General features: G+C 43.3%; 1 protein-coding gene across 6 annotated transcripts in view; it reads right to left on the bottom strand.

The window, feature by feature from the left end:
* Nucleotides 1–20092, bottom strand: part of LOC139389397 (AP-1 complex subunit beta-1) — a 46307-nt gene extending 26215 nt beyond the window's left edge. For 2 of the 6 annotated variants that reach the window (XR_011629402.1, XR_011629403.1), the window contains exons 1-18: nucleotides 20030–20081; nucleotides 17646–17706; nucleotides 15522–15627; nucleotides 15215–15350; nucleotides 14871–15116; nucleotides 14442–14632; nucleotides 14034–14255; nucleotides 13631–13751; nucleotides 13363–13458; nucleotides 12948–13063; nucleotides 6442–6607; nucleotides 5666–5764; nucleotides 4510–4769; nucleotides 3920–4127; nucleotides 2703–2732; nucleotides 831–965; nucleotides 492–637; nucleotides 230–359 (exon numbers count right to left, since the gene is read on the bottom strand). Coding sequence is in view for 4 of the 6 variants with exons in the window: in XM_071136119.1 (XP_070992220.1) it covers nucleotides 230–359; nucleotides 492–637; nucleotides 831–965; nucleotides 2703–2732; nucleotides 3312–3464; nucleotides 3693–3713; nucleotides 3920–4127; nucleotides 4510–4769; nucleotides 5666–5764; nucleotides 6442–6607; nucleotides 12948–13063; nucleotides 13363–13458; nucleotides 13631–13751; nucleotides 14034–14255; nucleotides 14442–14632; nucleotides 14871–15116; nucleotides 15215–15350; nucleotides 15522–15627; nucleotides 17646–17706; nucleotides 19771–19794 (2667 nt within the window). In the remaining 2 variants the exon portion in view is untranslated. Of the gene's footprint in view, nucleotides 1–229; nucleotides 360–491; nucleotides 638–830; nucleotides 966–2702; nucleotides 2733–3311; nucleotides 3465–3692; nucleotides 3714–3919; nucleotides 4128–4509; nucleotides 4770–5665; nucleotides 5765–6441; nucleotides 6608–12947; nucleotides 13064–13362; nucleotides 13459–13630; nucleotides 13752–14033; nucleotides 14256–14441; nucleotides 14633–14870; nucleotides 15117–15214; nucleotides 15351–15521; nucleotides 15628–17645; nucleotides 17707–19770; nucleotides 19843–20029 lie in introns of those variants that run through there. The other 4 variants (XM_071136120.1, XM_071136119.1, XM_071136123.1 and 1 more) reach the window with 4 other exon arrangements.
* Between the last annotated feature and the right edge of the window lie 1066 nt (nucleotides 20093–21158).

A 21158-nucleotide genomic window follows, 5' to 3' on the forward strand; every position in this document is an offset into this window, starting at 1 on the left:
TCTCAATGTAATCCATTTAAATTCAGGCTGTAACAACAAAATGTGGAAAAAGTCAAGGGGTGTGAAGGGGTCAAGGGGTGTGAATACTTTCTGAAGGAACTGTATGTCAAGGCCAAAGCTGACATCACATGTGGTAACAATATGTCAAGCTGACATTTAAAACAATTAACTCTTCACGCAGCCTAGTTTTCTGAAACATCCTGTACAACTAATGTTGTGGGAAGGTTACCTGCAGGTTGTTGAGAGGGTCCATCTTCATGACTGGCCCGACAGTGCTGAGGGGGAGGCTGACTTCAATTGTCTGGTTTGGGCCGAGAGGGGTGAGGACCTGGAGAGGGCCGGCAGGGGCCAGTCCAAAACTAGAGAAAGATGAGTCCAAGTCAGAACCAGAAACCACCCAAGAGGAAATCACATTCAGACCAGAGATGGATGCGTTCAATGACAGTCATTCAGAATGTGAGCTCACATCAGTCACAGTGTGGTCCTCTCACCTGTTCCTGTTGAACTGGATGGCAAAGTCGGTCATGACGCTCATGGCCTTGTTGGTGAGGATCAGCTCCATCTGGATGACTCCAGCACGCCGAGCGAAGGTCCCAGAAATCTCCAGACCTTTAGCCTTCATGGCCGGGAGCCACACCTGAAGACACAGGACGCCATCAGAACGCCTCTACAGCACTGCAGCAGTATCATATAGCAGCTATATCCATCTAACTGCTTGTTGCAGAGGACAAGGCCATCATATAAATACAAAACACTTATTCTATTCTGCATACTAATCTGACACTGCAATAATATACTATCATACTAATACTGTACAGAGAGAGACTTACTATTTTGGGAGGAATATATGCTCCCATCGGCATTCCAACCCCACCCAGGTCAAACAGGTCTCCTAGGCCACCCCCCACTGGGGCGTTGAGCGAGGCTGGCATCACAGCAGGAGCCGCCCCAAAACCTGCCCCCATCTGTGGATGAGAGATCATGTTTAACATGTAAGACATGAGCATCCAAAAACTGCATTGAAATATCAACCTTCAAAATGTATATACAGTGCCTTGCGAAAGTATTCGGCCCCCTTGAACTTTGCGACCTTTTGCCACATTTCAGGCTTCAAACAAAGATATACAACTGTATTTTTTTGTGAAGAATCAACAACAAGTGGGACACAATCATGAAGTGGAACGACATTTATTGGATATTTCAAACTTTTTTAACAAATCAAAAACGGAAAAATTGGGCGTGCAAAATTATTCAGCCCCCTTAAGTTAATATAGCGCCACCTTTTGCTGCGATTACAGCTGTAAGTCGCTTGGGGTATGTCTCTATCAGTTTTGCACATCGAGAGACTGAAATTTTTTCCCATTCCTCCTTGCAAAACAGCTCGAGCTCAGTGAGGTTGGATGGAGAGCATTTGTGAACAGCAGTTTTCAGTTCTTTCCACAGATTCTCGATTGGATTCAGGTCTGGACTTTGACTTGGCCATTCTAACACCTGGATATGTTTATTTTTGAACCATTCCATTGTAGATTTTGCTTTATGTTTTGGATCATTGTCTTGTTGGAAGACAAATCTACGTCCCAGTCTCAGGTCTTTTGCAGACTCCATCAGGTTTTCTTCCAGAATGGTCCTGTATTTGGCTCCATCCATCTTCCCATCAATTTTAACCATCTTCCCTGTCCCTGCTGAAGAAAAGCAGGCCCAAACCATGATGCTGCCACCACCATGTTTGACAGTGGGTATGGTGTGTTCAGGGTGATGAGCTGTGTTGCTTTTACGCCAAACATAACGTTTTGCATTGTTGCAAAAAAGTTCAATTTTGGTTTAATCTGACCAGAGCACCTTCTTCCACATGTTTGGTGTGTCTCCCAGGTGGCTTGTGGCAAACTTTAACCGACACTTTTTATGGATATCTTTAAGAAATGGCTTTCTTCTTGCCACTCTTCCATAAAGGCCAGATTTGTGCAATATACGACTGATTGTTGTCCTATGGACAGAGTCTCCCACCTCAGCTGTAGATCTCTGCAGTTCATCCAGAGTGATCATGGGCCTCTTGGCTGCATCTCTGATCAGTCTTCTCCTTGTATGAGCTGAAAGTTTAGAGGGACGGCCAGGTCTTGGTAGATTTGCAGTGGTCTGATACTCCTTCCATTTCAATATTATCGCTTGCACAGTGCTCCTTGGGATGTTTAAAGCTTGGGAAATCTTTTTGTATCCAAATCCGGCTTTAAACTTCTTCACAACAGTATCTCGGACCTGCCTGGTGTGTTCCTTGTTCTTCATGATGCTCTCTGCGCTTTTAACGGACCTCTGAGACTATCACAGTGCAGGTGCATTTATACGGAGACTTGATTACACACAGGTGGATTGTATTTATCATCATTAGTCATTTAGGTCAACATTGGATCATTCAGAGATCCTCACTGAACTTCTGGAGAGAGTTTGCTGCACTGAAAGTAAAGGGGCTGAATAATTTTGCACGCCCAATTTTTCAGTTTTTGATTTGTTAAAAAAGTTTGAAATATCCAATAAATGTCGTTCCACTTCATGATTGTGTCCCACTTGTTGTTGATTCTTCACAAAAAAATACAGTTTTATATCTTTATGTTTGAAGCCTGAAATGTGGCAAAAGGTCGCAAAGTTCAAGGGGGCCGAATACTTTCGCAAGGCACTGTATGTTTAAACAACCAGGCAAGTAGACTTACCGCAGGACTGCCACCAATATCTCCTCCAAGCTGAGGGGAGAGAGAGAGAGGTTCAGGTTTTACATTACTAGAATATTACACCTTATTCCCAGCAGGTTGAGAGGGAGATGCTAGAGGAAGACTGAAGGAGGGAGGGGGGGGGGGGGGGGGGTGAGAGCAGAGACAATATAACAGTGTTCTATAACTGTGGATGAAAGGAGGGAGATTGAAGAGCGCAGAACGAGCATCATGTATTCAGGTTCATTCTGACATCCCTCTGAAACTAAACGCCAACTGTCTGCCAGCACAGTGGTCCGTTAGGTGGTTTCACAGAGAATTCAGTATTGAAATACATATTACTCCCAAACATTTCATGAAGAGAACAGAGCAAAAGTCTAGAGTAGCATGTCAAAATACAGCTAGCTAGAGTAAGTAAGGGCTTTTGGAACAACAAACAAGAAGAACAGGACCTACAAGAGTTTAGCCCTGAAAGAAACATGTTGAGACAAGAGGAAATAGACAGTGACACTGCTGCTAAAGACAGTGAGAGGTCATAGTGAAGCACAGGGTACCAGAGGGGGACTCTAGTCTAGACTGTTTAGCAGCCTCTACTGATGCCCCTCAACCAACCTCTGCAGGGGGGCTGTGCTCAGTAGGGCTGTGGTCAGGAGGGCTGTCAGTGTGACTGTAGTCAGTGTAGGTGTAGTCAGTGTGGGTGTACACTGGCGACGGGGGCTGAGGTGACGGAGAGCGAGGAGTGTTCGTCCGCGGGGGAACGTGGGGCTGATGGCAGGATAATGTAGGGTTGTCAGATGTATTCATTGACATGTAACAATCAGGATGCATGAAGCACAGAGAAAGAATAGTGAAGAGGTGAATACAGCACACAGTATTATACGTATAGTATATACTTGTAGACACAGAAATAAAAGTGAGCTACTACATCTAACTAATGATGATACAATGTGATGTGTGACACTAGAGCTATGCCCTCTCCCTCCATGTAGTTACCGGTTCAGACTCATCCCCCATCTGCAGGTGTGGCATCAAATAAACAGAGGAAAACACTCAGTCAAAAAAAGAAGAGAAGAATTTGGGGGGGAAAAAGAGAGAGGGGGGGTATAATAACCGTAACCTCTGGCTACAATGACTGTTTGCAGAGACCATTTGACCCAGAAAGGGTTCACTGGTTGACCAGGAGTAGCAGCATAGGGGTCTACACTATGTGAAATACCTACCAGGCTGTCCAGACCTCCACCTAGGAGGTCCATGCCCCCCATCTGCATGCCGGTGGAGGGGGGTGGGGGGCCACTGGTGGTGGGGGGTGCCATGTCCAGGTTGAGAAGGTCGCCCAAGAGGTCTCCCTGGGAGGGGATGATAGAGGGAGCAGCCTCAGGGGCAGAGCCCCCAGCAGCGCCCACGTCTGGGCTCTCCGTACTCTCTCCTCTGGGGGATGAGGGAATTAGATAGAACTACGAGTCACACAATAAAAAGGGGCATTTAAGAAGTTTTTTAACTTGTTTAAATTCATAAATGCAGTGCTTTGTGCCAAAATACATACAGGCCTAGTCCAAGCCAAGCTAAATTATCTGGAACTCTATTCAATAAACCAAACCTGCTTAAAATGGATCCTAAAGTAATTTTAGGGAACACCACTGGCACATCTTAAATCTAATGAAAATAACAATTAAATGGCAGTAAACTTAATCTGCTCTGTGCAGTGGGCTGCACTTGATGTCTGCTTGGAACACAGCCTCATAGGAGATCTTTCTGACTGCTCTGGGTCACATCAAGTGGGCCCTAAGTGATCCTTGTGTATGAGACTCACGACCCAGTGCGGGCGGGGAGCCTCTTGTGCATCACACCGCGGCTGCCCTCCACGAAGGCGCTGGGGGGTTTATGGTAGACGGAAGCCAGCGTGCCGATGTGGCAGATGAGCTCCTCCAGCAGGGTGGGCTCAATCAGGTCAGTCTCCTCTGAGATCAGGGGCTTCTCAGCCAGTACCACCTCCTTGGCAGCCACGGGGTCAGTGGAGAGCAGGCGCCAGTAGATGTAGCCACGGTCGCGCAGGTCCGGGTTGTCAGAGTCCTGCAGACAACAGATGGACGGGATGACTGATGTGGTGTATAATAAATACTAACTGCTGCTTCAGACTCTTCTCTCTGCTACTCAGTCTGTTCTTCTCACCCATGTCAAGTCAGATACTAAGCAAATAATCTAAGGGTCAGTTTAGGTTCGGTTCCCTGAGGGGTAGAGCTAGAATAATTTACCCAGTCTGTAAATCAGTCAATCCTAGGGAACAGCATAAGAAAGTCTTAGAAGTAAGACATGAGGAACAAGGGCATAAAACTAGAACGTGTAGAAAATATTAAATATTTCTGGTCCTGGTAGCTTCCTGGCAGTGTTGAAACTAAACTCCAAAGTTAGACAGTCTGAGGAGTCTGTGGAGGGAGATTAACTACTCATAAAACACACTGCAAAACAGAGAAACTAATAACACCCATATATAATAACTCATGTGCCCTCGTTGTCATGTTTAGTCAAGCACATCCCACAGTAACTAGACCAATGAAAGGCTACAAGTATTTAGATCACAGTCCACTTTTAAACTGGGTTGTTCCCCATGCCTTTGAGCAGAATACAATCAAACTCTTAATCTTGCTTATTTTTGACCTTCCCTTCTTCCTGTTGTGTTGCTTGGTTTATTGGTCTATATAGGATAACACTTGGAGGTGTTCCACGCTTTCTGGGAATGGGGTACCCTAGTTGTTGAAAGATTGGACAATACACGTCCCACCTCTCCAACTTAATTGGAGCAATTCTAAGACAAGACAATCATAACATACTGGTTTCTGTTCTTCTATTGGGCGGTTGGAGTGACATCTGACATGGCCTGAAGGCCCTGGCATAAGGAGTGCTGTTGTGAGACTTGTTAATTAGATCCAAGCTGTTCACTGTGTATGTATGTGTCCCGGGACACTCACCTGTGTGGCCAGGCTGAGCACCTGCTGCACCAGCTCCTGGGTCTCAGTGGGTTTCTTGAGGAACAGCTTCACTATGGCTGTCAGCAGCTGCAGCTGCACCTGGGAACCAAGAGTAGATGAGACCAGGTTAAACTCACTAGTACTATTCACATCAACATCCTTACAGTACAGAAAAGCCTTATGGACAAAACATTTGCACACCTAACAAAGACTACTCTGGACTGAAGACTACTCTGTATACACAGGAAAATATGTAAATGAATACCAACCGCTCCATACTTCAATTGTTACTGAAGTGCTCCAATTAAAGTGTTGTTTTTTACATCATCATCTGGACTGACGTTTTAAGGAAACAAAAACTAGGCATTTAAGTGTCTCTCCAGAATTATTCAGTTTTATTTTTTATCTTCATCACAAACAGGTTGAAGTAAATCAAATCAATGCTCTTTCACAAGCAGTGCCTTTCAGCGTTCCATCAACAGCCAGTCAGCATTTGCACAGACCTGCTGCTGTCTCTCGAGAGCCAAAACAGTTATCATATGAAAGAACAGAGTGGCCAGTCAAGTATAGGACTACTCTCCCTGCGTATAGGCTGCTAAAGGCAGCCCCCCCCCAATCTCTTCCAGTGAATCCCTGTTTAGACAGTGAGAGGTAAATGGAATCTTGTCTGTGTCCCAAATGTCACCCTATTCCCCATGTAGTGCACTATGTTTGACTAGGGCCCATACAGGGAATAGGGTTCCATTTGGGACAAAAGCCATGTGTGAGAGTCAGACCTGGGTGCTCTCGTCGTGGAAGCCCTCCAGGAAGCTCTCCAGCAGCTCATCAGCGTTGTCAATCCTCTCTGCGTACTCTCCTACGATCCAGATCATGGCCGCCCGCGCCTCCGGCTCATCCAGAGAGTCCAGGTTCTCACACAGCGTGGCGATCACACTCTCATACCTGTGAACAGATACCACGGTCAGGAACTAACAGACAGAAAAACATTTTCAAAGGGGACTACAAATAGTTGAAGTTAAATGCCAACATAGCATTTAAAACAGGATGTGCTGGAGCAGTAATGCGAGGGCAAGGAGGCGGCAGGTAGCCTAGCGCTTAAGAGCATTGGGCCAGTAAAAAAAAGAAAAAGAAAAGGCAACAATCTGTTCGTGCCGTTGCGAAGACTAACAGACATTTCACAGCTTCTGAACTTTCACTTCACTAAATTCTAGCACATGTGTATTGTGTGCCTCTGAATATTTACATGACCGCACATTACACAAATATTTTGTGGGCCCTCTTGACAACACAATTACCAAACTTTATGCTGGATGAACTGTGTTGTTTCTGAATTATATTTTGCTGACAAAAACTAAAAGAGGGGGAACGCAATGTCTTCAGAAATTTAAATGATTCACTATTTAACAATTAAAAAGACGGCAAAGCAAAGTAAGAACATTTGGAATGCAATCATCCATTTCACCAGCTAATTGAGACAAAGGTTCACTGAGTGACTCATGGCTGTGAGACCATGGTCAGGAAACAGCAGTACAGTAACTTAAGCACAGGGCAACATGGACTGGGCTGCCTGAGGGTATACGTTTCTGTCGGTCTGTGCAGCATATGGATCCAGTCTCCTGGGCCTAGATAGAGCCGGAGTCTAGCTGTGGCTGCCTCAGCCTGTCCTCTTTTCTGACTGGGACTGCTTGAGAGTTATCTGGGGAAGGGTTTCAGTGCTACGCCATTCTCAAGGACTGACACCCTGCATGTGTAGGGGAGAGGTTAGAGGAGCGTTCACTCGCCTCAAAAGCTTATCTTCATACCTTTCACGATGAAAGACAAGCAGAAAACCCTCTGTGTCATGGTAATGAGCTTTCTCCCTGCCTCTTCCAGACAATAAAATGTGATCTGGGGGCAGTGAGCTGGAACAGACAGGGCTCCAGGGTGTGGGTGCGAATTTGTGCAAGTTCGAATGCATTTGCTTGCATTAACACAAACAGAGCATACTAAGTGACAACGGGAGAGCATAGGCCATTTTAACAAGCATAGCAAGCTCTGCTGATGTGCAATACAGCCTCTATGACAAATTGAATATCAATCTCCATCACAATCATCCATGGTTGGTTTACTACAGCACTATATCCCTGGTTGCATTGATCACTACGGATACGGCTGTGAAAATTTGACAGACAAGCCATTTTGATGGATGGAATGGTTTACCAGTAAACACCTCACCCACAGAAAAATAACAAGCCTATTTAGAACTATACTGGCTTCCTGAGTAGACTCATTCACCGATTCATTAAAATTGTGATATATGCAGTGCCTCTTCCATCAAAGTCATTCACTTCTAAACCATTTGAAAATCCATTTATAGGAAAACACACTAAACTGGATTACTAGGATTGCGCCACATGTTCATCCCACATTGTTACGTTACAGCCTCATTCTAAAATGGATTAAATAAAAATCCTCAGTCTACACACAATACACCATAATAACAAAAACAGGTTTAGAAATGTTTGCAAAAAAAAAAAATATATATATATATATATATATATATATATAAATAAAATTAAATACCTTATTTACATAAATATTCAGACCCTTTGATATGAGACTTGAAATTGAGCTCAGGTGCATCCCGTTTCCATTGATCATCCTTGAGATGTTTCTACAACTTTATTTGTATTTATTAAGGATCCCCATTAGCTGCTGCCAAGACAGCAGATACTCTTCCTGGGGTCCAGAAAAATTAAGGTAGCTATGCAATTTTAAAACATTAGAATACATTCACAACACATTAAGTTTGTGCCCTCAGGCCCCTACTCACCAACACAAAATGTGTACAGTGGGGCAAAAAAGTATTTAGTCAGCCACCAATTGTGCAAGTTCTCCCACTTAAAAAGATGAGGCCTGTAATTTTCATCATAAGTACACTTCAACTATGACAGACAAAATGAGAAAAAAATGTATTTATTTGCAAATTATGGTGGAAAATAAGTATTTGGTCAATAACAAAAGTTTCTCAATACTTTGTTATATACCCTTTGTTGGCAATGACAGAGGTCAAACATTTTCTGTAAGTCTTCACAAGGTTTTCACACACTGTTGCTGGTATTTTGGCCCATTCCTCCATGCAGATCTCCTCTAGAGCAGTGATGTTTTGGGGCTGTTGCTGGGCAACAAGGACTTTCAACTCCCTCCAAAGATTTTCTATGGGGTTGAGATCTGGAGACTGGCTAGGCCACTCCAGGACCTTGAAATGCTTCTTACGAAGCCACTCCTTCGTTGCCCGGGCGGTGTGTTTGGGATCATTGTCATGCTGAAAGACCCAGCCACGTTTCATCTTCAATGCCCTTGCTGATGGGAGGTTTTCACTAAAAAAATCTCCCGATACATGGCCCCATTCATTCGTTCCTTTACACGGAGCAGTCGTCCTGATCCCTTTGCAGAAAAACAGCCCCAAAGCATGAGGTTTCCACCCCCATGCTTCACAGTAGGTATGGTGTTCTTTGGATGCAACTCAGCATTCTTTGTCCTCCAAACACGACGAGTTGAGTTATCAAAAAAAGTTATATTTTGGTTTCATCTGACCATATGACATTGTCCAAATCTTCTTCTGGATCATCCAAATGCACTCTAGCAAACTTCAGACGGACCTGGACATGTACTGGCTTAAGCAGGGGGACACGCCTGGCACTGCAGGATTTGAGTCCCTGGCGGCGTAGTGTGTTACTGATGGTAGGCTTTGTTACTTTGATCCCGGGTCTCTGCAGGTCATTCACTAGGTCCCCCCGTATGGTTCTGGGATTTTTGCTCACCGTTCTTGTGATCATTTTGACCCCACAGGGTGAGATCTTGTGTGGAGCCCCAGATCGAGGGAGATTATCAGTGGTCTTGTATGTCTTCCATTTCCTAATAATTGCTCCCACAGTTGATTTATTCAAACCAAGCTGCTTACCTATTGCAGATTCAGTCTTCCCAGCCTGGTGCAGGTCTACAATTTTGTTTCTGGTGTCCTTTGACAGCTCTTTGGTCTTGGCCATAGTGGAGTTTGGAGTGTGACTGTTTGAGGTTGTGGACAGGTGTCTTTTATACTGATAACAAGTTCAAACAGGTGCCATTAATACAGGTAACGAGTGGAGGACAGAGGAGCCTCTTAAAGAAGAAGTTACAGGTCTGTGAGAGCCAGAAATCTTGCTGTTTGTAGGTGACCAAATACTTTCTCCACCATAATTTGCAAATAAATTCATTAAAAATCCTACAATGTGATTTTCTGGATATTTTTTCCTAATTTTGTCTGTCATAGATGGAGTGTACCTATGAAAATTACAGGCCTCTCTCATCTTTAAGTGGGAGAACTTGCACAATTGGTGGCTGACTAAATACTTTTTTGCCCCACTGTGTGTGTGTGTCCCTACAGTGGCAAGAAAAAGTATGTGAACCCTTTGAATTACCTAGATTTCTGCATAAATTGGTCACCAAATTTGATCTGATCTTCATCTAGATCACAACAATAGACAAACACAGTCTGCTTAAAACTAATAACACAAACAATTATACATTTTCATGTCTTTATTGAACACCGTGTAAACAATCATAGTGCAGGGTGGGAAAAGTATGAGAACACTTGGATTTAATAACTGGTTGACCCTCCTTTGGCAACAATAACCTCAACCAAACGTTTTCTGTAGTTGCGGATCAGACCTTCACCACGGTCAGGAGGATTTTTGGACCATTCCTCTTCAAACCGGTTTCAGTTCAGCAATATTCTTGGGATGTCTAGTGTGAACTGCTCGAGGCCATGCCACAGCATCTCAATCGGGATGAGGTCAGGACTCTGACTGGGCCACTCCAGAAGGCGTATTTTCTTCTGTTGTTGATTTACTTCTGTGTTTTGGGTCGTTGTCCTGTTGCGTCACCCAACTTCTGTTGAGCTTCAATTGGCGGACAGATAGCCTACCATTCTCCTGAAAAATGTCTTGATAAACTTAGGAATTAATTTTTCCGTTGATGATAGCAAGCTGTCCAGGCCCTGAGGCATCCCCAAACCATGATGCTCCCTCCACCATACTTTACAGTTGGGATGAGGTTTTGATGTTGGTGTACTGTGCCTTTTTTTCCTCCACACATTGTTGTGTGTTCCTTTCAAAGAACTCAACTTCAGTTTCATCTGTCCACAGAATATTTGTCCAATAGCGCTGTGGAACATCCAGGTGCACTTTTGCAAACCTCAGTCACGCAGCAATATTTTTTTGGACAGCAGTGGCTTCTTCCGTGGTGTTCCCCCATGAACACCATTCTTGTTTAGTGTTTTACGTATCGTAGACTCGTCAACTGAGATGTTAACATGTTCCAGAGATTTCTGTAAGTCTTTAGCTGACACCTTAGGATTCTTATTAACCTCATTGAGCATTCTGCGCTGTGCTCTTACAGGCATCTTTGCAGGACGGCCACTTCTAGGGAAAGTAGCAACAGTGCTGAACTTTCCATTTATAAACAATTTGTCTTACCGTGGACCGATGAACATCAAGGCTTTTAGAGATAATTGTGTAACCATTTCCAGCTCTATGCAAGTCAACAATTCTTAATCTTGGGACTTCTGAGATGTATTTTGTTCAAGGCATGGTTCACGTCGGGCAACGTTTTGTGAATAGCAAACTAAAAAAATAAATAAAAAAAAAACATTTTAATAGTGCAGGGCAGCTCTAACCATCTCCAATCTCGTCTCAGTGATTGGACTCCAGGTTAGCTGACTCCTGACTCCAATTAGCTTTTGGAGAAATCATTAGCCTAGTGGTTCACATACTTTTTCCAACCCACACTGTGAATGTTTAAATGATGTATTCAATATAGACAAGAAAAACACAATAATTTGCGTGTTATTAGTTTAAGCACACTGTCTGTTGTGACTTAGATGATCAGATCAAATTTGATGCCCAATTTATGCAGAAATCCAGGTAATTCCAAAGGGTTTACATACTTTCTTGTCACTGCATGTTTGTGTTGCTTTTCAGTCGCCGCTGTTCCATAAGGTGTATTATCATCTTTTTAACTATGTTACTTGATGTGGAATAGAGTTCCAAGTAGTCATGGCTCTACAGTATGTAGTCGGTTCTGGACTTGGGGACTGTGAAGAGACCTCTGGTGGCATGTCTTGTGGGGTGTTTATGGGTGTTTGAGCTGTGCCAGTAGTTCAAACAAACAGCTTGGTGCATTCAACATGTCAATACCTCTCACACATACAAGTAGTGATGAAGTTAATATGTCCTCCACTTTCGAGTCCACATGTGGTAAATTCAATTGATTGGAAATTATTTGGAAAGGCATGCACCTGTCTATAAGGTCCCACAGTTGACAGTACTGTACATGTCAGAGCAAAAACAAAGCCACGAGGTCGAATGACTTGTCTGTAGAGCTCGGAGACAGGATTGTGTTGAAACACAGATCTGGGGAAGGGTACCAAGAAACTTCTGCAGCATTGCAGGTCCCACAGTGGCCTCCATCATTCTTAAATTAAAGACGTCTGGAACCACCAAGACTACCTAGAGTCCTGATGAAACCAAGATTGAACTATATGGCCTGAATGCCAAGCATTCACACAGGTCTGGAAGAAACCTGGCACCATCCCTACAGTGAAGCATGGTGGTGGCAGCATCATGCTTTGGGGATGTTTTTCAGCGGCAGGGACTGGGAGACTAGTCAGGATCGAGGGAAAGATGAATAGAGCAAAGTACAGAGAGATCCTTGATGAGACTGGGGCGCAGGTTCACCTTCCAACAGGACAACGACCCTAAGCGACAGCCAAGCCATGTCTCGGCATGTCCTTGAGTGGCCCAGTCAGGGCCCGGACTTGAACCCGATCTAACATCTCTGGAGAGACCTGAAAATAGTTGTGCAACGACGCTCCCCACCCAACCTGACAGAACTTGAGAGGATCTGCAGAGAAGGGGAGAAACTCCCCAAATACAGGTGTGCCAAGCTTGTAGTGTCATACCCAAGAAGACTCAAGGCTGTAATCACTGCCAAAGGTGATTCAACAAAGTACTGAGTAAAGGGTCTGAAAAACTGTCAAATTTACAGAAGTAATTTTTTAAATTACATTTGCAAAACATTCTACTACCCGTTTTTGCTTTGTCATTATGGGGTATTTTAGAATAATGCTGTAATGTAACAAAATGTGGAAAAGGTCTGAATACTTTCCGAATGCACTGTAGTGCGCTACTTTTGACCACAGCCCTATGCCACTGTGTTATAACCAGGCCTAGACCTGACATGGGGCCATCAACAGGTGACCTACTTGTTGGGGTACTTGCGGAAAATGTCCTTGATGACCACGATGGCCTCCTGCACCACATAGTTGACCTTGGTCTGGATTAGGTCCAGCAGGGTGCTCACACAGCGCTCCGCTGATTGCTGACAGACAGAGACAGAAGAGACTGTCAGCCAAACACAGAGCAGTCAAGGGAGACACTACAGTAACAATTGGCATTATTCAGGCTTTTGTTATTAGATGCATGAAAAAGCTCCAACCTTTCATAGACATTTATACTACACATGCTGCAGTAAACACATGACACACAGTGATAAGGCTAGCAGTAAAAACACTACAGTTAGCTTGACAGTTTGTTGTACTTGATTTGAAACATTATACTACAGTGTATAACCCGTGTACAGTATATCACGACAGCGTTCCATCATCTCCTCGCTCTCACCTCCACTTTGATGGCACAGCGTCCGATGGCTCGGACTGCCTTCCGCACAAAGTCCACATCCACCTCAGTGGCATACTCCTTCAGCTCTGCCAGCACCTATGAAACCCCCAGCATGAGGTCATTGATACTGGCTTTTATGTTGTCTAGGAATCACACATTACTGCTTGTCCATGTTACCTACCAAATGTTACTTACAATCAAACATCATGGCTTCCATTGGAAGTAAATGTTCTAACTGTAATGAGATTGTGGTGTGTGTGTGGGTCACCTGGGCGATGTTGGCTTGAGACGCCAGGCGGATCATGATGTCCAGTTTCTCCAGCTTGACATAGATGGGGTCGTTGTACTTCACAAAGAACACCTTCATCTCATGCTTCAGGATCTCTGGGCTGCACAGAGAAACCGGTACAGTCGATATCAAAAGAAAAGTAACTAGCAATTTCAATAAATTAGTAGAATACAGCCAACACAATACTTTGAATGTGCTGAGGAAGCACGGGTAGAGTCCCAAATGGCACCCTAATCCCTATAGAGTGCACTTTTGACCAGGGCCCAGGTAGCACACTATATAAGGAATAGAGTGCCATTTGGACTGCACACACTGAACAGCTGTAATTATCTGTGACTAATTTCTGTTGGTAGGCCCCCTATTTATCTCCAGGCCTTCCTACCGTTTCTGTACGATGAGGTTGATGTTCCTCAGGGCCACGTACTGCAGCTCAGGCTCTGCAGACAGCAGGGTGACCAGGGGCGGGGCCAGCTTCTTCAGCAGGGTGCTATAGTAGTCCAGGTCCTTAGGAAGCATCTCCATGAACTTCATCAGCACCTTGACTGCCGACAGCACCACCGCAGAGTTGGCATGGGACAGACGGGGGGTCACCCGCTCACAGATACTACAGCGGGAGGGAGGGAGGGAGAAAAGGGCAGAAGTGATACAAGGGACGAGTACAGATTATGGGGAAATTGATATACATTACAATTCATATTCAGCAGATGATGTGGAAACTGACAGGGAGAATCAGTGCGTCATAGACAATGAATGAATGTGATGAATGAGGTGGCATCCTGTGCTTTCTGACCTCTGGGACTCGCGGTCGTCACGGGGGGTGTAGTTGGCCAGGCAGTCCAGGATGAAGATCTGACCCCACTCTGTGCACTCGTTGAGGGCCGTCAGCAGTTTGTTGATGGATTGGGGGTTCAGGTCCAGCAGGTTGCTGTTGGGGTGGGACTCTGCAATCTCAGACAGGGCTGCCACGGCATTCGCTACCACCTGACAGAAGGAGAGGGTAAGTTAGACTGCAAGAACACATAACCTAGTAGGCAGCAATGAGATGACGGAAGGAATTCATTTCCAAACAGCGATACAAATCTGATACCGCAAGTGCCCTTTTTCCTATACTGGGATAAACCTCCCATTCATGAAAAGTAGTACTACAGCCCTAGAGCCAGTAGTCTCGCCCAGGGGGAGGTAGTCTAGCAGTCTGGTCAGCCTGCCGTGGGAGCCTCACCATGGGGTTGGAGTCAGAGATGAGGTCCTTGAGGGTATCCAGGAAGCCCTGGTCCTCCACCAGCTGGGCGTTTATGTCATGGAGCTTGGCCACGCACACGGCTGCAGTCTTCCTCACGTAGGGGTCCTCGTCCTTCAAACACTTCCTCAGAGGCTCACACAGGTACTCAGTGATCTTGTCCACGCGGATGCAGCCCATAGTACGCACAGCCAGGGCCCGGATCAGGGGGTTAGCGTCCTCACAGTCCTGAAAGTGGAGGAGAGTCTCTCCATGTTAGTTTTACACACTGAAGAGTATTGATATGTAGCTACCCCAGCTACCCTTGCCCTGGTGTTGTGCTTTACCTTGACGAAGGTGTTGACAGCCATGATGGCCATGTCAGGCTGGCTCTTGGCATAGTTCATCAGGTACAGGTAGACCAGCTTCTTCAGCTCCAGGTTGTCAGTCTGCATGCAGTTCACCACGTCTGGAAACAGGGCACTGAGGGAGGGGTGCCAGATAATTACATATAGAATCATGAAGGTATGACAGCAGCCACTCGTGAAACATAGGTTCCCTATGGAGGGAGCAGAGTCAGTATGGGCCATGACTATCCACCGCATTGTCACATGTTCAGAGGTGACACCAGAGCGCAGGTCTAACACGACTCACCTGACATCCTTCCCAACGGTCATGGAGGCAATGACCTTTTTCACAGCCTCCTTCTTCTTCTCCTTCTTATCGCTGTTCAGCTCAGCTTTCAGCTCAAAGATCTCTCCTGCACAGATGGAAACAGAACATACCATTAAAACAGATAGCAAAAGTGTGTGTATGTGGAGTAGTCATGCTTAATTCTTTAGATCAAGACCGGAGTGTGTATTATAACCAGTCAGTGAAGGGTGCACTGCACACACTACTGTTACTTTGATTACAATTCATTTCATGACAGGAACACGTATTGTTATAGAGATACGGTTGACCTAGAATTGCTTAAACACTGGACGAAGCTTGGTTAAACAACACTCCATAGAGGCTGGTCTATATTGATAGGTGGGATGGACAGAGTGGTTGAGGGGTGGGATTAAAGAGCTCATGTTCAGTAATGTATTATTGCATATAAAAGTACCATGTATGTCAAATGTATGTATATGTAGCAGAAAAGCTGAAAAAACAAAAAAAGATGTGTCCTCCGAAGAGGGGGGTGGTGGTGGATGGGTTAATAAAAAAAATATATATATATATAAATATAAGTTAAACAAACCATGCACATCTCCAAGATACATCTGCAGATTTGTTCTATTTGAAGGGCTTACTGTACATGTAGGCAGTGGTGTAAAGTACTTAAGTAGTACTTTAAAATATTTTTACTTAAGTAGTTTTTTGGGGGGGTATCTGTACTTGACAACTTCTACTTTACTACATTACTAAAAAAAATGTACTTTACTCGATATTTCCTGACACCCAAAAGTACTCATTAAATGTTGAATGCTTATCAGGACAGGAAAATGGTCCAATTCATGTACTTATCAAGAGAACACATGGTCATCCCTACTGCCTCTGGCCTAGCAGACTCACTAAACACAAATGCATCTTTTGTAAATTATGTCTGAGTGTTAGAGTGTGCCCCTGGCTGTCCGTAAATTAAAAAAAACAAGAAAATGGTGCCGTCTGCTTTGCTTAATATAAGGAATTTGAAATGATTTATACTTTACATACTTAAGTATATTTGCACACAAATACTTTTAGACATTTACTCAAGTAGTATTTTACTGGGTGACTTTTACTTGAGTAACTTTCATTAAGGTATCTATACTTTTACTCAACTATGACAATTGGGTACTTTTTCCACCACTGCATGTGCAATAGGTGCAAAGACAAACACAGACAGAGCAGAGGCTGGACTTCAACCTCTCCGCAGTACAGCCTGTCCTCAGGTAACACTACAGATCAGTTCAGCTTCTCTCTGGGCTTGGATTGGAGTGCTTACTCTCAAACACCACTGTCTGTGGGCTTAACCTTGAGCACAACTTCCCCCTGGTTCCAAGGGTAGAAAACCCATTAATGAGCCTCCATCACACCTACACACAGAGAGTAGTGATGATCTGCCTGAAGGACAATAAATTAAAGCGAAGGGTTGCTTATTCAGCACTTCTGACTCCAATGTCTCATACAAGGCAAACAGACATGAAGAGACAAGTCTCCTTCATAAGCACCATATCAGTTTGAATGGTAGTGATTGGCTGGCTGTTTGGGGGCTGTTTTTGAAGAGGTGAGAGGGGATGCAGAGCGAGAGAGAGCCGGGGAAAGCCAGAGGGACAGCAGGAGGGCTAACATAAGGAGTGCTAAAGCCTGAGGCCCTAATCTTATTTAGAGGACAACCTCAGCTGTTCTATTCCTGCTTTCATCAGCCAAACACACATAGCCAGGCTGCTGCTGAGCCCGGTTTTCTACTCCTTTTGTTGATGTTGCTTTCTCTTGGCTGTAAATACCCTGAATTTGACATGTATTTTTTGTGACAGTATGTGTTTGGGAGCAATTCATTTCTAGAATATTCTCGATATAACATTCTCTAAGTCAACCATTGTTACACATGGTGGCTCTTTCCATCAGCGGGGTCATGAAGCCTGTTTCCATATTTTGATTAAGCCTACACACCATTTAGATTAGGGCCTAAAATCAAGTCATGACTAATATGATAAGAGTAGCCTAAAAACAGCAGCTCTGAATGAATTTCGATACTGTAATTTTTTATTTATATATTTAAAATTCACTTTTGAAAGTCAAAGCGGGCCAGACCTTTCTTGGTAGTGGTGAAATACTTAGAGTCCGTCATCTTGGATCCAAATTGCCGGTTCTCCTGCAAGAGAGCGAGAGCACGAAATAATTAATGAAAAACACCAAGGTATATTTTTCCTAGAAGGAGAGGGATCTGCAAAGAAGACAGGAAATTGTAGAAGTGCAAGTGCAGGCAAAATAGGAGGAAGTCTTCATCACTTGGACACTTAGCTTTGATGTTTTTTTTTACGCGATTACACATTGTCCATTGTGTTAAAACACATTGGTCGACAACCCCTTAAAAAAGTTAAAACCCTCCTAGTCAGCACATAGGCCTACTTAATCAGCCGGCCTCTGACTGGACCTGTCGTTTGGGGTCCACAGAATCTCAGTCTGTAGCACACAGCATTATCCCTTTCCTGCTGTTGAATACCACACTCAATCCACCACCTTCATGTGATGGATCTTCCCACTAAGAAAAAAACTGACTGTTCTCTGCACTAAAAAAAAAAACAACACTGCAAAGTAGCAGGCCTTGAAAGTAACAAAGCTCCTGCGAAATTAAAAACATTTGTCTCTTATTTCACTGGATTAACATCCCCCTTCCACACCCAACTTTAGCACTTCAGGATGAGATTGGGCCTCACATGTTGATATAATGCAATATAAATTATGCTGTGAGTAGTCAGTGTATTGACTCTTGAGTATTTCATCCATCAACATTAACCCAATTCAAGTACTTACTTTTTTTCTGCATGAGGTAGTCTTATAGATATCAAAAGTATTGACAGTATGAAAAATAATTTAGACATACAAAACAACCAGAGTACTAGAAAAATGGCACAAATGACTACCATGTTATCACACCCTGCTCCCAAAGTGATAGTGCAGAAAGCACAATGCCTGTTGAGGCTGTCTGGTCGGGCATTGATAACAATGTTGCTGCCCACCACACTGGATGGACAAGTTCGTAAATTACAGTGCTGTAGTGGTTCAATAGACAGGACCCTCATCAAATTCCCTGGGACTAAACTCGATACTCTTTTTTCCCCCCCACTACTCTCTTCCCAATCTCATGCTCTCACCAGAACAAAAAAATGCACAATGTTAGACTCCTTGCTAATGGGAAGCTGTCATTGCGGACTACCTAGTCACTAGCTTGGCTACAACGCAGGCAAGAGCAGTGGTCAGTCAATCTGATTCAGAAGCTGGAGAAATATATTTAGGTTAAGCCTAAATAGTTATGCTAGTTAACATTTTATTGACTTGAGGCGCATTAATAAAAGGTGTTGCCTACATCCAAAGTGTAGGTATAAACTAACTGCATCATGGCAATCAGATCTGTGGCCCTTTGTGAAGAAATATCAACTAACAGTAAGCCTACATTATTTTCTGTGTTATGGCAATAACTGGCAGGCAACGGTCAGCTGTCATAACGCAAATGTAGCCTAAAACACTGACTGACTGCATCTAGCATGAAGTAAATAACGTTACTTCCCCAAAGACAATTTTCTGTAAATGAATCAATATTTTCAACAGCTACCTAGTTAGCAAATTTGTCAAGGTCTAGTAAATGAGCTGAAATTGACAAACTGAGTGGTATCTCTGACAGCAGTCAAAAGCTATTGACAGATTGTTATTAGTTAGCAAACAGCTAGGTTACTAAGTGTTATCTACTTGGCTGGAAACTTAATTAAAACGGTTTCAAGTTTCAATGTCACGTGCAAGTACAGTGAAATGCCTTTCTTGCCAGCTCTAGTTAAACCCAACAATGTACAGTAGCTAACCTAGTACTAATCAATATCCAATGCTAGTTTAACGCGGGGCCCCACTAAACTATTTGAATACCCTGTAACTTAGCTAGCTACTAGCTATGATCTATGTGGTTAAGGTAGTGTTAAAAACCCTGGCAAACTATTGTTATCATAACTAACTAGCTACACATGTTCACACTTCCTCGTCATTCATAGCATCGCTAGCAAACAGTGACAGCCAACAACTGCTAGCTAACGTCAGTTAGCCAGAATGGTTAGCACTTCATCGGCTTTGCTCTCGTTCATTTTTAAAGCTAAAATTCTATCAAGCCAAATCGAATGGCGCAAATCAGATTTAAAACTGCTCTTTCTAACTTCGACTGATTACTCACGCATAATTGATTAGCCCACTCCATATTTGCTTGATGAATGAACCTGCTGCTCAGCTAGGTACTGTAGCTGATGCTATGCTGCTGTCTAAAGAAATTACCTTCTAAAGTAGAGGCTTATAGGGAGCCTTTGCCGGGAGAGTAAAGCTCTTAATCTATCGACCTATTTTCAAATCCAACCCCACAGAATGAACGTGCCTACTGAAGTTAAAATTAGACACGACACAGAATAAAACAGCAGAGAAAATCGAAAGCAGCTTACCGTTGCGAAGTGTGTGTTTTACTTGGCCTTCGTTCCCTCCCACTTGAATAGCTATCATCGATCATGGTATTTTTTTTACTTCCGACTTCCGCAATAAGGTAATTTAAGGTGGATAATAATTATGAAAATGACTAATTTGGTGAGAAGATTATCATTAAGTTGGTATCAGATCACGTTTTTTTCACATCGTAAATAGACCAATCAAGCTTTTTTCTTGAATGTTCAGACAAAAATGTCAACTAGCTATATTATGCCAAAACTGAGATGGAGCTTGATCACAGTCTTATTTAAAAAGATGAAAACATTTATCTGAATACCAAAATGTCTCTCTTTCTGTGTGTCACACACAAACACGCAGGCACCTGTATAAAACTAAAGAAATGTGTATGCTAAATAGAAACATAATGTGCCATGTCAATAAGGTCAGAAATGTGAGATATAAGAATGCTTCATCCTCTTCATCTTCCCTGGATTTTATGGTGGTTAGCACTGTGAAAATGTTTTTTAATGACTTTTGGTTATAGGGCCTATGGACTTTCTAGTCTCATTTAAAAAGTTGCTTCAAAACCTAGTGCATAGACTAACCTCAGTCACCATTGGCATGATTAGAGGTCCTCTCATCATCATCTCACTAAAAGTTTCAACAATAAAAACACAGTTGATAAGAGACAAATCAGAGGAACATATTTTATTACAAGAACAGCTTGACAGCAATTGATTTTTCAAGGAAGAGTGAGGTCTTGGTATTGCAGTATTGCTATTTAATACAGACAAATTCCACAAATGTTAAGTACTCATCTTCAGTACATTTAATTGTCATTATTTGATTGAAAATAACATCAGCAAATTACTCTTAAACACAAAAAATAAATTCAAATGGACATTCAAAATTGATGTGACGATCCGTTTCATTTCATTACTTTTTATTATACCATTTAGACAGAGATATCAGAGATAAAAGGGAGAATGAGCGAGAGAGAGAGATAATTAATTATTTTAAAAGCAGTGTTTGACAATCAAAAGAAATGTTGCACCCTAAGGAGAAAGTTAAACTAGAAAATAATTTTGCAATTACAGTTGAATTACCAAACTAAATCATTAGACCATGGTTTTCAACATGTTTACTGGT

The sequence above is a fragment of the Oncorhynchus clarkii genome, chromosome 30 (assembly GCF_045791955.1).
Source record: "Oncorhynchus clarkii lewisi isolate Uvic-CL-2024 chromosome 30, UVic_Ocla_1.0, whole genome shotgun sequence".
In the NCBI taxonomy this organism is placed as follows: domain Eukaryota; kingdom Metazoa; phylum Chordata; class Actinopteri; order Salmoniformes; family Salmonidae; genus Oncorhynchus; species Oncorhynchus clarkii.